This window comes from Typopeltis vanoorti, chromosome 2, assembly GCF_054136105.1.
Source record: "Typopeltis vanoorti isolate ZY-2024b chromosome 2, IOZ_Tvanoo_1.0, whole genome shotgun sequence".
Classification (NCBI taxonomy): Eukaryota; Metazoa; Arthropoda; class Arachnida; order Uropygi; family Thelyphonidae; genus Typopeltis; species Typopeltis vanoorti.
In genome coordinates this window covers 182,040,124-182,054,695 of record NC_143550.1, presented here as the reverse complement: position 1 = coordinate 182,054,695, position 14,572 = coordinate 182,040,124, and the positions used below count along the sequence as shown (strand labels likewise).

The window sequence follows — 14,572 nt, the reverse complement described above, 5'->3', positions numbered from 1 at the left end:
ACAGAATGGGCATGGAAAGATTAGCAAAATAAGTGTTCTCTGCCAGTTTGGTAGGGAAATGACCCAGAGGAAGACCAAGATATAGGTGGATTGATACAGTAAAAAGTGCCTTAGAAGATAGAAATATAAGATATGATAATGTTGGAGTCTTGACAAGTAACAGACTGCTTTGGAGGAAAATTATAGATAGGAAGTTAGTAATGATGTAAATTTTTCATGTAGTACTATCATATCCTGTACACCCCTTGAGGGTAAATGTCAGGAATTTGATGACAATGATGATGAAGTTTAATGTAGAGAAATGCAAAGTTATGCATTTTGGAATAAATATATTTCACACTGTAAATTTTTTTTTTCAAATAATTGATATTTTTGCACACATTTGAAGTTTAGAAATGAAGTTTAGTTAGAGGGCATATTGCCAAGATAACTCACAGGATTACTTGTTTATTGAAGAAATAAGTAGCAATCATTCCTCATTATAAAGCCTTAATATGGCCACATCTGGATTACTGTGCCCAGATCTGATGACAGGTATTTGTGGGATGAGGAAATGGTGGAAAGGATTAATAAGCAAGTGACTCAGATGGTGAGTGGTCTGTGGAATGCTTCCTCTGAGGATAGATTGAAGGTGTGTAGGTTGCAAAAGTTGGTTGGTAGGCAATAACGAGAAGATATGATAGATATATTTAAGTTACTTAAAAGATTTTATAAGATTAATATTGAGGAAATATTTCAGCACTGGCTAGAGGGGGTAGGAGAAAGAAATCATCCATGGAAATTGGATAAGAGTGTGGTTAGCAAGAGTGTGAGGACTAAATTTTTCACTTGGAGAGTGGTGAATAAATGGAATGGGTTGCTAAAGTCAGATGCGAGTGATTTATGAGTTAATGGATTCAAGGAAAGGTACAATCAATATCGTTTGGATCTCCAACAATGAGTCTTCAGACTCCATGAGGTGCCCTTGTAATAATAATAATAATTCATCACCAGTAATGATGATGAATTATTGTGTGCAAGACCACTGCTGCTGTTTTCTGTTTCTCTTGAGAAACCTCTGCTGAATTCAGGGCCGGCTCTACCGACGGTGAAGGACGTGCATTTGCACGGGATGGCAAGTTTTTTGGGGGTGGAAAAGTTGGCATGAACTATAAGAAAAATAAGGGAGAAGAGGCGGCAAAATATGCTACTGCACGGGGCGGCAAAATTCCTAGGGGCAGCCCTGGATGAATTGGATTGTTCAAAAATTGCACTGGAAAACATCAATTTTGAAGTTTAAGGACAAGGGAGTAATTTTTTTTTTTTTAAATAATTGATATTTTTGTGCACGTTTGGTTTATTGATTGAATAACTTTCATCTTCACAAACAATTTAAAATATTAGATAAGGACTGATCCATTAATGAAACGATCATTATTTCATATAGATGTTTTGATTTTTTTTTGATTTTTTATATCATATTCTCATATACACTGAAAGCCAATGCAGCTCAGTGGAATTGGTACTTACATCCTCTGCACCAGGTCACTCGAAGATAGACTTACGTTCAAGTCTGGTTGCCAACTGGAGGAACTTTTTCTAAGCCTATCTTTGACTGGTTTCAGAGTTAGTCAATCTCTGGCATGGACAAATGAGTTTTTTCATCTGGAAACTCTGGGGGGTTTTTCATGAAAAATCGATCACAAAACCTACATTATTTCAGACAGCAAACATATCCTGTTATGGTTAGGTACCAAGAGATGGCAGCACTTGTTTGCCAGTCTCTTCATCAGTTGCTGCCTATAATTAGTGATAGTGATGGGCCAGCTATCTTTGATAGGCTACCAGTGGAGGCTGAACTGCCCATTCAATCTCCAAAAGCTAGATAAGGTTTAAAGGCCTCGCCTACTCCCTGTAACAGAATAAAAGGTGTTAGCTGATATATATATACACACTGATAATCAAATGATAAAAGACATATGGTCTTCTTCACTGAAATCTTTAAAACCTTAAGTTTCCAGCATGTGCATCAAAGTGAAACACCAAAATCAAGGCTTTTTTTTGGGGGGGGGGAGATTAGAACTTGTAAGATTAAATAAGCGAATATACACTTTTTTTTTCACCTTGCTTCTTTGGAAACATCGTTGACAGGGAAAGAATAACATTTAGGTCTAGTCCATAACATTATCAATAAAGTTATACACAATATTTTATTTAAAGTAAAGAGCCAATAAGCTTCATTTCAGCAATGTAAAACATTATTTAAATTAAGGGGATATTAAATCCCACATTGTTTTAAAACCGAATAAGAAACTCAAAGATCGGAATCAAAGAGTTTCATGCTAAATATAGTAACTATAAACATATCGGCGACTACTAGTGTAAGCTAAAGCACGTAGTTCAAGTACGTAGTACAAACTAGGGCAACTCGTTGCAAAGGTGGAGAAAGTTCTGATCGCTGTTCTTAGTATTTTCCATAATGTAAAACCCACCTCCTAGGAGATGCATGATGTTATACATTACGGTGGGAGGTCACTACTCAGACCGGTTTCGATCTTTATTGAGATCTCATCAGTGAGTAGCTAGACCAAAGTATAATACTAAGGGTATAGCGAAAAGAACTTATGTACTCTGCTATACGAGTTGTCAAAAAGGTGCACCCATAAATTATTTAAAGTAAAGAGCCAATAGGCTTCATTTTGGCGAAGTAAAACATTATTTAAATTAAGGGGATATTAAAACCCACATTATTGTAAAACTGAATAAGGAACTCAAAGATCGGAATCAAAGAGTTTCATGCCGAATATAGTAACTATAAACGTATCGGCGATAATTTAAATAATGTTTTACATCGCCGAAATGAAACCTATTGGCTCTTTACTTTAAATAATTTATGGGTGCACCTTTTTGACAACTTGTATAGCAGAGTATATAAGTTATTGCTGTTTTAAGGATACTTGTGACATAAGACTGAATGATATATGCATGTAAACACAAAAAAGATATTTAATTAACCAAATAAATTTTACAACCAAGTAGAAGGAATGGCCATGAGAAGTCCTCTTTCTCCTGCTTTAGCCAACTTTTATTTAGAACATTCAGAAAAAGTCCTCCTCTCATCTATTTTCCCTCAACCATCTTTTTGGGTAAGATATATAGATGACATCTTTACTATTTGGCCTCACAGCAAAAACTCTTTACCTTCTTTTTTAAACAGTATTAATTCCTTGCATCATCGTATAAAGTTTACTATCAAAATGGAAGAAAACAACTAGTTATCTTTTTTAGACATTCTCCTCATCCGGTCACCTTCAAATATACTTACAACTACAGTATACAGGAAACCAACGTTCACAGGTCGTTATATTCTTAAAGAATCAGCCCATCGTCGATGTCAAAAAACAGGAATTATAAAATGCCTCATCAGAAGAGCCAAAACTAATTGTTCTACTTTTGATTATCTACAGAAAGAACTTTCTACTATCCAACAACACATGAAACTCAATGGCTTTTCTAAAAAAAGTACTCAACATCTTCTCAATTCTTATAATCCTTCACAAAACAACAAAGTTTCAATACATTGAGTGCTAATTCCTTATATCTCCGGTATTTCAGAACCTATTGCAAGAATTTTAAAGAAATATGATTTAACAGCTACGTATTCACCTATTAACAAATTATCTTCTCATTTCCCCTAAAGACAAACGCTCAACTTTATCTCTTCCTGGAGTTTATCAAATTCCTTGCAACTGTGATCTCTCCTATTTTGGACAAACTGAATGTTCTCTTAAAAAAAGAATCCAAGAACATCAATCCTCCGTTCTTCACAACATACCAAAAGTCTGGGTTGGCTCAACATGGGATTGAAACTGACCACAGCATCTTTTGGTCCAGGACTCGCCTCTTACATAGATCCCGTTATAGGTTCAAACGTTTGTTCAAGGAAAACGTGGAGGCCTTGCTCCATCATCCCAACCTGAATCGTAATGACTGTATATCTATATCAAAAATCTGGGAAAGTCTAATCTTACCCATTAATTTTTATTTTTTCAATCATGTCTCTACTTCAAAATATTCCGTTTTATACTTAATACTTAGTGATATAACATCACGTGCCATGTTCTATTTTTAACGATCTATTGTTAGTATTCTAGCTTGTATTTTTTTTTTTTTTTAAACTGTTCTTATAATACCACTGAGGATGGTCTGCTATTTCCAGACTGAAATATTTAGTTAATTAAATATCTTTCTTGTGTTTACGTGCATATATCATTGTATAAGTTCTTTTCGCTATACCCTTAGTATTATACTTTGGTCTAGCTACTCACTGATGAGATCTCAATAAAGATCGAAACCGGTCTGAGTAGTGACCTCCCACCATAATGTATAACATCATACATCTCCTAGGAGATGGGTTTTACATTATGGAAAATACTAAGAATAGTGATCAGAACTTTCTCCACCTTTGCAATGAGTTGCCCTAGTTTGTACTACATACTTGAACTACGTGCTTTAGCTTACGCTAGTAGTCGCCGATACTACTATTTATAGTTACTATATTCGGCACGAAACTCTTTGAATCCGATCTTTGAGTGTTTCTTATTCTGTTTTAAAACAATGTGGGATTTAATATCCCCTTAATTTAAATAATGTTATACACAATAGATCTTACACTTATACTACTCGAGAGTACATATCAAAAGTTTGTTGATATTTAGATGATTGTGAGCTACTAGAGATGTATTATACCTGTTATCTCACTTTTTCAAGATATTATATAAATGTTTTCATCCCTTTTTAACTTAAACTTGAGCAAACAAAAGTCTGTGTGTGAAATATATTTGCAACTAGGCTACTGGAAATGAGGCAGCTAACTTCACATCACATCCTACTATTCCATATAGCACATTCCTTCTAAGGCATGTATAATGCCATACATTATGGAAAAGGTTACTACTCAGAGTCTCAACCTCGTGGAGCCACCCCTCCATGGAGATAAAGAGAGCCAACTCAATGACAGAAGTCATATTTCCTATGAATCACCACACTGTTACAATATGCCAGATTAGAGATAATTGGGGCAAATTTAAGCTGGGAATGTAAGTATAGTTGATAAAAAATTATATTCTTGTTTTCATCTTTATTTTATTCAAACATGAAATATGAAATGAAATTTATGAACTTATGAAAGTTTCATGACTTGATTATTTGTTATAGTCAAGGCATTTCACTTCAAATTAGCACACAGAAGTTGAATGTTAAATGGTTTTCTTCATTAGAAAGAAATATGATAGCAAATATTTATCACTCTTCTTAGGAATGGTTTGAATATAAATGCAGGCTAATTTCCAGGCCAATGGACATCATTAGAATAGGAGAGAATAAACAGGAAACATAAAACAGGAGTACAAACCTTCATTACAATCAGAACATGCAACTATGAGATTTTTTGATATCCAGTATGGACACAATTCTCCCAATCTCATTCTAGCAAAAAATCAAAGGGAGCATTGAATGATTTATTGAACTGGTTTTTTGCTTATGTACATATAATTTTCTTTTCCCTGATTTTGCTACTACAAATGGGTCCAGATGAAATAAAATTAAAGTGTTACCATAATTGGTATTCTTTTATGTTGTGCCCATACAAGAGAGGTTGATAGATTAACCTATAGTACATTAGTACCTTGTATGGGTTGGGAACGAAGGTGCTCATTCACATTTGATTTGAATGACTGTATATTGTATTCCTTAGGGAACACAAGGGAAGACTCTTCCATAGTACAGCAGTTGCATGGATGAAGGAGGAGGAGGAGAAGAAACTTGTTCTGTGGGTTTTGAGGTGAATATAATAAATTTAGTTTAATCCTTGGTTTGCTCACACTTGGATAAAGGATTAAACTAAATTTATTATATTCTAACCAAGTGAAAAATAAACTTTCAATAATGGTTGTTATGTGTTTATGCCAGGAGAGGCTTGATGTCAGGGTAATTCCAAGAAGGGAAATCTCAGATCGTCTGGAAATTTGGGTGTTGTCAAAAATAACACTGGGAGAAAATGGTTCTTTTTTTTATGAGAAATGAGACGGTACTGGGTTTTATTAGCATTGAAATTGACTAGGTTATCTGAACCCCATTGGAGGATGGCTTGGGGGTCTGAATTGCAGGCAGTGGTGATTGCTGTTCTGTAGGTTGAGGTAAGTTGTGTGGAGTAAGGTTTATCAAAAGAAAGGGAGGAGTGCAATGTGCTATCGTTTCCAAAACTGTGTATTGGGTTGGAGGTAAGCTGAAGTAGGTCATGGATACACAAAAAGAAGAGAGTTGGTGAGAGAACAGAACCTTGTGGAACCCTGGCATTAGTTGAATAGTGAGAGGATAAGGAATCATCCACCACAACACACATAGCATGTGTCCAGACAGAAAGCTGGCAATCAATTAGAGGTCTTGAGATAGACCAAACGATGCTTTAAGCCCTTGTGCCAGACCCAATCAAACACCTTGGAGATATCAAGTGCAACCGCTTGAGATTCGCCAAACTTCTTCAATGCATTTGTCCAGAGATGGGTGACATATGTGAGCAGATTTCCTGTTGATCAGCAGCGACGGAATCCATACTGGTGTCATTTATTAGACGGGGTAGCTTCAAGGTAGTGTAGGAGTTGGGAATTGATGATTTTTTCCATTACTTTAGACAGGACTGAGGTGAGCAAGATGAGGCGGTACTTGGACGGCAGTGACTTGCCACCCTTCTTTGGAATGGGTTGAATATAGACCAATTTCTAGGCTATGGGATAGATACCAGTGGAGTAAGACAGTATATATATAGGCGACATAGGACAGAAGTCAGTTCTGGTGCAAACCTTGAGGACAATTGGAGGAATGCCATCAGAGCCAGGAGCCTTTTTTTTGTGTCTAATTTGGACAATATTTTACTGATCTCTTTCTGGCAAAAGGATATATTGGACATTGTATGTTGGGCATCTGGAATGGTTGGGGGGACATTTGCCACTGTCAATTATGTGTGCATTGGAAGCAAAGTGTGAGGTCAGGAGATTGGCCTTTTCTGTAGGTGATGATGCAATAGAGCCATCTGGGTATGATAGAGGTGGAAATTCCACCCAATGACAATATTTCTACAAGAATATTACTGAAACAGTTTTTTAACTGTTCTGAGAAATCCTGCCATTCCTTCTAAACCCCCCACACCACCACCACCCATTGTACTATCCTCATATCCATTCCTATTTGCTCCAGTTTTTGTAATAATTTTCCATGTGGTATCCAAGAAATCTGATTAGAGATCCTCAATACCAAATTTCATACAAGAGGCATATAATATTAATATGAGTATGAATCATCTGTGAAATTCTGCCAATAAAAATGCAATCCCCCCCCCCCACACACACACACCCTTTGTGACTATGCAGTCAGAAATCAGAAAGCTTGTTCCACAAATTTTTGAAGGATTCCAAATATAAGTCAGATTTGTCAAATCGGAGTCTCAGAATAACCTACATACAGATGGATGAATGACAAAACAACCCAGACACTCAATAAACAATAAATTAATATGAAAGAAGGCTTTGATAACAAACTACAAATGAAATAGTAACTGTCTTCTGCAATCATGTATCTAAGATCAGTGAGTTTATGTAGAAAGTGATCTAAAAATCATTTAAAACTTACTTTTTACAATCCTTTGAATTTCTGCATCCTTTCTGACCTGTGATGGTAACTGTTTTAAAGTAGGAGTATAAGGCAACTGAATTGGTACACCAGCAGCTTTTTGAGTTTCTGTCAGATTATGTTCTAATAAAATAACCTAAAAATTAAGGGAAAACATTAAACATTCACAAAAATATCACCTGTAGAATAAATTTTAAGAGTTATAAGAAGTATTTCCCTTAACCAAAAAAGAATATTTATGAACAGTTATATATTACAACTTTCATGAAGTGTGTTGAGCAGTGAACAGGCATAATTTGATATCATGTTGGTTACTTACATCCATGTGCTAAGGCTTAAGTGCTGGGAGAAATGCATGTTAGAGGGTTAATGGAGTGAAAGAACACTGAGAAAGGATTAAGACTACCATGGTCCATCGCAGTAAATTCAGAAGAGAAAGACTATTTTTGGAATCTGCAGCTGCACTCAGAACTTGGCCTAATTTAAATAAATATGGTTGCATGAATTAAAAATATTATTTAATTCTTTCAATTTAATGGAAAAGACTGCCGTGCTCTATTGCAGTAAATTTAGAAGAAAAAGACTAATTTTGGAATCTGAGAGCTGCACTCAGAAATCAGCTTCATTTAAATAAATATGGTTGCATTAAACTTCCCAAACTATAGGAAACAATAACAGTTTGAGATCCCAGTTTACATCCTAGGCTGCCAACAGGTACCCCACACTTAGAACTAGTCTTTCATCCACATGTTTCACTTAGTTTTGTGTGTTAACAGTCTCATATTGCACTCCCTTAGTTCAGTGAGTGAGATGAAATTGGAAGAAAAAATAATATTTTTAATCCTTTCTCAGTGCTGTTTCACTCCATTAAGCCTTTAATATAAGGTTACCAACATTTAGAGAGGATAAATACAATTTTATTGATCATATCATACCTGATATTTCATCATCTACACAGTCATCAGGAGTTAACAAAAATACATTTAAAATGATAATAGTTACTAAGAAACAGAAGAACATCAAGATAAACAGGCTAAAGGAAAAAGTAAGTTCTGCTTACTGTTTATTCTTTTTAAAAAATTATAAAAAATGGGCCAAATCACTTCTACTCTTAGGATAACAGTTTGTTAAACTTCATGTCAGCATCTGCTAGTATTTGATTCCAGAATTGGGCCAAGGGTAAAGTACAACCAAATAATGTCAGCTTGTTTTTTTAAAAGTACATCAGCATGTATGGCTATAACGTATACACTGCTTGGATTGGAAAGAAGTCAACGGACACCATAATGTGAGGAACAAACAGCTATGGCTCCCATAAGCATACTTTCAACAATACTATGATTGCAATTAATGGGAATTTGGGACCACTGTTCCTGTAGGCAAGTAATGAGGTCCTGGATTGTTGTGGGCAGACACCCCTTGACTTTACTCGATGCTCCAGTACATCCCACAGTTATTCAGTAGTGTTGAGTTCAAGGCTCTGTGGAGGCCAGCCAAGTGTGGTGATGTTCATGTCCATAAACCACGAAGTTGCAGCAGCAGCCATATGCACTGTCCTGCTGAAAGAGACAATGGTCAGTTCCATAGAAATGCCATAAAGTAGGAAGCACTGCATTGTGCAGAATGTTCAAATAACTCTCGGAGTTAAAAGTTCATGAAATCACAGAGGTATGAGGCCAAACCAGGAAAAGGACCATACCATCACACCACCATCTACAAATTTCATATTTGAGGTTATAAACTGTGGTAAGGGACGTTTAGTGGGCATATGCCCACACATACCTGTCCATCTACTTGATAGAGGATGTAGCATAATTTGGAAAGCTGTGTTATGTCGCTCCATAACACAACTTTCCAAATTTCCATGTCCCACTATACATACACACTCTTTGCCACCGAAGAAGATGCTGCATGTTGGCTTGGTTAATTTGTTGTGAGCCTTGGTTCTGAGTATTTTTTTGCAGACTGTGTGTAGTTCCAATCAATGCCTGGAACTCCGCATTCAACATTTCAGCCCATGATTTTACATATTATCCTTCATAGTACCCTATGTTCATTATTATCCCAGGTCACCAGTCATTGTATCAATGATTGGTGACCTGGGATGGCCCAATTTGTCAATAATTTGCCAAACAGATATGCCAGCAACATGGTATTCTATCATCTGCCTCTTTCAAACTCTATCAGTTCCCTTCTCACAGACATTTCACCTGGACATAGTTGCAATGACTTCAGAGTAATATATTCCTCCATTTCATACCAGCTACAAACATGTGACTTGTTATATGGTATGATGCACCTTGCCCTTGGGGATATCCAGTGACTTCTTTCCAAGCAGTGCATAAAGTCCATAGTTAAAATATAACTGACAAGTATCTAATGTAACAGGAAATAAAACTTTTTTGTGTACACGTCTGTCTGTTATATATATATATAATTTTTTTTTTTTTTTTACTAAGGTATATTAAAGACTTGCTTACTCAGTTTAAAATTATTTCTATATACAATGAAATAAGTTAACTTTTGAAAAGATTTAAAAACACATACTCGATAAAGAAACATACTCGATAAATAAGACAAAGCCTTCTCAAGTGTATAAAATCACAAGACTGCTAAAAACAGTAAAATAATGACAGTATTAAAATATGACAGATAGTTAAAATGGAATTACAGTATAAACACACCAACATATCATTGCTCCTCAATGAGAAAGGAGTGTGTGAAATGAGTATGACCTATGTAGAGCTAGCCAAGCCCACAAATGAGTGTTTCAAGAGCATTGTTGGTGAATGATTTCAAAGAAAAATATGTGACAGGTATTAAGCATGTAATTGCTCCTCAATCAGGAAGGAGTGTGTAAAATGAGTATGACCTATGTGGAACTAGCCAAGCCTATTAATGAGTGTTGTGAGAGTATCACTGGTGAATGATTTCAAAAAAAAGATATCTGACAGGTATTAAAGTAACTTTTCAAATACTTTAACCATCACTCCAGAGATACTAATTAGTCTGTAATTTGCTACTTCTGTCTTATAGCTACCTTCATGTAATGGAACCATCTTACCCTTTTTCTATTCCCTTGGAACCCTGCCAGAGCTGAGACAGAATAAACATCTTGTTATGCACCCTTGCACAGCAGATGAGCTGACATATCGTCCAGGCCTACTGCTATATTCACATTGATATTTTTCAATATACTTAGTACCTTCGATTCATCTACCTCAATTCTGACATCAGTCACTGTCACATCAGTAACTACAAAGTCACCACCTGGATGATATAGCCTTGAGAAGTGATTGCTTAGTAAATTAACTATTTCTTCTGCTTCTGTCATTTTCTTACCATTAGAACTGAGTAAAGTTATCTTTCCATAATCATTCTTTCTCTTACTTGCTATGTAGCAAAAAAACTCTTTTTGGATTTATACTGGCCTGCTTAGCTAATTTTCTCTCAAAATCTGATTTAGCCTGACTTACCATACAAGTTACCCTTCTTGCTTGTGCTTTATATTGCTCATAAGCATGATGATCACTTTTTTCTTGTACATATTCCTTCCAACGTTTTTTTTTATTTTATTTATTATTATTTTTTTTAATACAGCTCCTGCTTTATATTGCTACTCATCCTCTTAATCTTGGTTTATCCTCCTGACCATGGGTATGCAAGATACTACCTTGCTCAAACAATCCCTGACTGCTTCCCATGAACTAATGACATTCATTCGTTGTAGCTTCTTGTGCAATGGCACTGCTCCAAACTGTCTCCTAAGTTTATCAAAATCACCAACTTTGTAGTTCCAAATAAACCCTTTCTTGACTGAACACCCTCCCATGACAAGACCGCATGGTCACTTTCCCTAAATGGAGGTAGAGTTGCTACTGTAGTTACAGATTTGATACTATTATCAGACAAATGCTGTTTCAGGTAATTATCTTTTGGTAATTGTATAAATTCTTTTTCCATTTTGGCATAAGCCCTTTCCTCTTTTCTATATTTCCATTGTGCAGAACTCATTAAGCTCATCTGCTGATGTATGCCATCCACATCATCTTCTGGACACCCAGGTCTATAGCAGCAACAAACAATATAATTTGTCCTACTGAACTTTATCTCAACACCAGACAGCCTGAAATGAACCATTTCCCTCAGATCTACAATCTTCCTTAACTTATATGATGTAGCTATTATAACTGAAAGAGAAGTGTTGAATTTGAGAAAGCACTGGCTGCTGCTGTATCTCTAGACTTCTTAGTGCCTGAAGAAAACCTTGTGAGTCTGAATATATTATGCAGCATTGTTAGTGGTGGAATCTGATGTATTTTTATTGCAAGCTCTATTTGCATACAGCTCTGCTGTAAATATAAATTAAAGATACCAAGAAATTATATACTTTGTTTCATCCTTTATCCAAGTGTAAGCAAATAAAGTTTGTGCCTGAAGAATTTTCAGGACTGGGGCAACACGCATACAGAAGCTGATGACTTCACATCACCATATGTGCTTTGCATTATGCAAACCCATAAGGATATGTATAATGTTGTGCATTTTGTGAAGGGGTCACTACCCAGACTGGATTCAACCTTTATTGAGGTCTCATCAGCGGAAACCAGACCCAGAGATGATGCTAAGTCATAATTTCTTATACAAATAGCCAAAAGAGGTCACCTTGTTTCAATAAGGAAATACCGTGAGTAGACATATTAATTAAAATTATAACAATGGAATTAACTTGCGTAAAATATTATTTATTAGTAGAATTTTCGCCTGAGTATCACGGGCATCTTCAGTACATGTAAAAATCTAATTAAACAATAACTGACAATTCCAAAAGGTACCACCTTAGTAGCTAATGTATCATCTCATCATCTAATTCCTGCCATGTACCCTCAAGGGGTGTACAGGATATGATAGTACTACATGAAAAATTTACATCGTTATTAATTTCCTATCTACAATTTTCCTCCAGATCAGTCTGTTACTTGCAAAGACTCCAATATTATCAGATCTTATATTTCTATCGTCTAAAGTACTTTGTACCGTATCAATCTACCTATATCTTGGTCTTCCTCTGGGTCGTTTTCCTGCCAACCTGGCAGAGAACACTTGTTTTGCTAATCTTTCCTCGCTCATTCTGATTCAATGACCATACCACCTGAGAACAGCTCTGCTAATGCATTCCTGGATGTTGACCATGTCAAGTTCTTTCCTAATATCCTCGTTTTTAATATGATATTGCCATTGATGCCATCTGTTCACACCTCTAATCTTTCTCAGGATTCTCATATCTGCATTCTCTAGTCTTTGGTCAAGTGTTTCACTTCTGACCCAGCTCTAAGATCCATAAGTTAAAACTGGTTTGAACACTGTCTTGTATACAGCTAATTTAGTGTTCTGACTAATTTCTCTTTTATTCTATATGAATTTATTCAATTGACTTCCCACCATACCACCTTTGCTGATTCTGTTGTCTATTTCTATATTTAATTTACCATCTTCAGTAAAAATCGTGCCTAAGTAGCTGAAATGTTTTACTTGTTCCACAGGCTCTCCATTCACAACACAGTTGACATTTTCAATGATTCTGCCTATTTTCATTGTCTTTGTCTTTTTATTGCTGACCTTCATACCATATCTATTGTAACAGTTTCTTCAATTTAGTCAGGGAATCTTGCAGTAGCAGATTTATTGATAGGTCTAACATCGTCTGCATAAAGCAAAGAGCTGACATTAACATCTCCAATTTTGATATCATGTCTAATACCACTTTCCTTCATTGTGTGATCCAAATAAATAATGAATAACAGAGGGGATAATGAACATCCTTGTCTCACACCAGATTTAACATTAAATCTTCCTGTACTTCCTTCAATTCTAACTGCTGATTTACAACTCAAATAAAGACTAAGTATTGCTTGATACAATGCCCCACTGACACCATATAACTGTAGCGTATTGAATAGCTTCTCTCTTGGCACCTTGTCATATGCCTTTTCCAGATCAACAAAACTTAAATACAGATCTTAGTTATATTCCCATGATTTCTCGACTATTTGTCATAAAGTGAAGATCTGATCCTGACAGCCTCTATTTGGTCTGAATCCAGCTTGTTCTTCACCAAGCTTTTCTTCCACAATTCTTCTCAACCGTTTCTCAAGTATACTTGCATATATCTTACCAGGAACACTCAGTGGGAAAATACCTCTGTAATTCTCACATTCAGTTTTATTTCCATTTTCATATATGGGTACCATGAGAACTCTACTCCAATCATCAGGAATTCGTCCCTCTGTCCATGCCTTCAGAACTATGCAGTGCAGCCACTGCAAGACTTTTATACCACCATACTTCAACATTTCTGGTAGAATATCATCTACTCCTGCTGCCTTTCCACATTTCAAGCCTTTTACGGCTTTTTCTACTTCAAGTATGGATTTGTATTCTTGACTGCATGCCTGGTCAGTGTTTTTTACCACTGTGCTGTCATCACTGCTTGTTTCATTTAGCAATTTCTAGAAGTAATTACTCCATACTTCAAAGATAGCTTTTTCTCTGGTTTTCATGTCCCCATTATCATCTCTAGTTCCTTTTACAGCACTCTTTCCTCCATTTCAAAGCTTCTTCAACAACCTCCAGAATATTTTGCAAACTTCTTGATATTTATTTTCTATACTCTTGCCAAAGTCCTCCTATGACTTTTGTTTGGCTAGTTTTATACAGTGTTTAGCTTTCTTACATTTGTCTCTGTATTCTCTAAGAGCACACGCTGACTTATTTGCCAGGAACTTTTGATATGCTTTCTTCTATTCCTTCACTGCCTCTTTAACTTCCTGTGTCCACCATGGAGTTCTGATTTTTCTATCCTTGCAGACAACCTCACCACATGCCTCTCTGGCTGAATCAATCAATG

The 14,572-nt window shown here is 35.9% G+C and overlaps 1 protein-coding gene across 1 annotated transcript in view; it reads right to left on the bottom strand.

Annotated features, from left to right (window-relative positions):
- LOC150109710 (uncharacterized) overlaps positions 1–14,572 on the bottom strand; it is a 493,008-nt gene that overhangs the window by 130,376 nt on the left and 348,060 nt on the right. Inside the window, exon 17 of the mRNA XM_090403026.1 lies at positions 7,666–7,801. Within this exon, the coding sequence (XP_090259152.1) occupies positions 7,666–7,801 (136 nt within the window). The remainder of the gene's footprint in view (positions 1–7,665; positions 7,802–14,572) is intronic.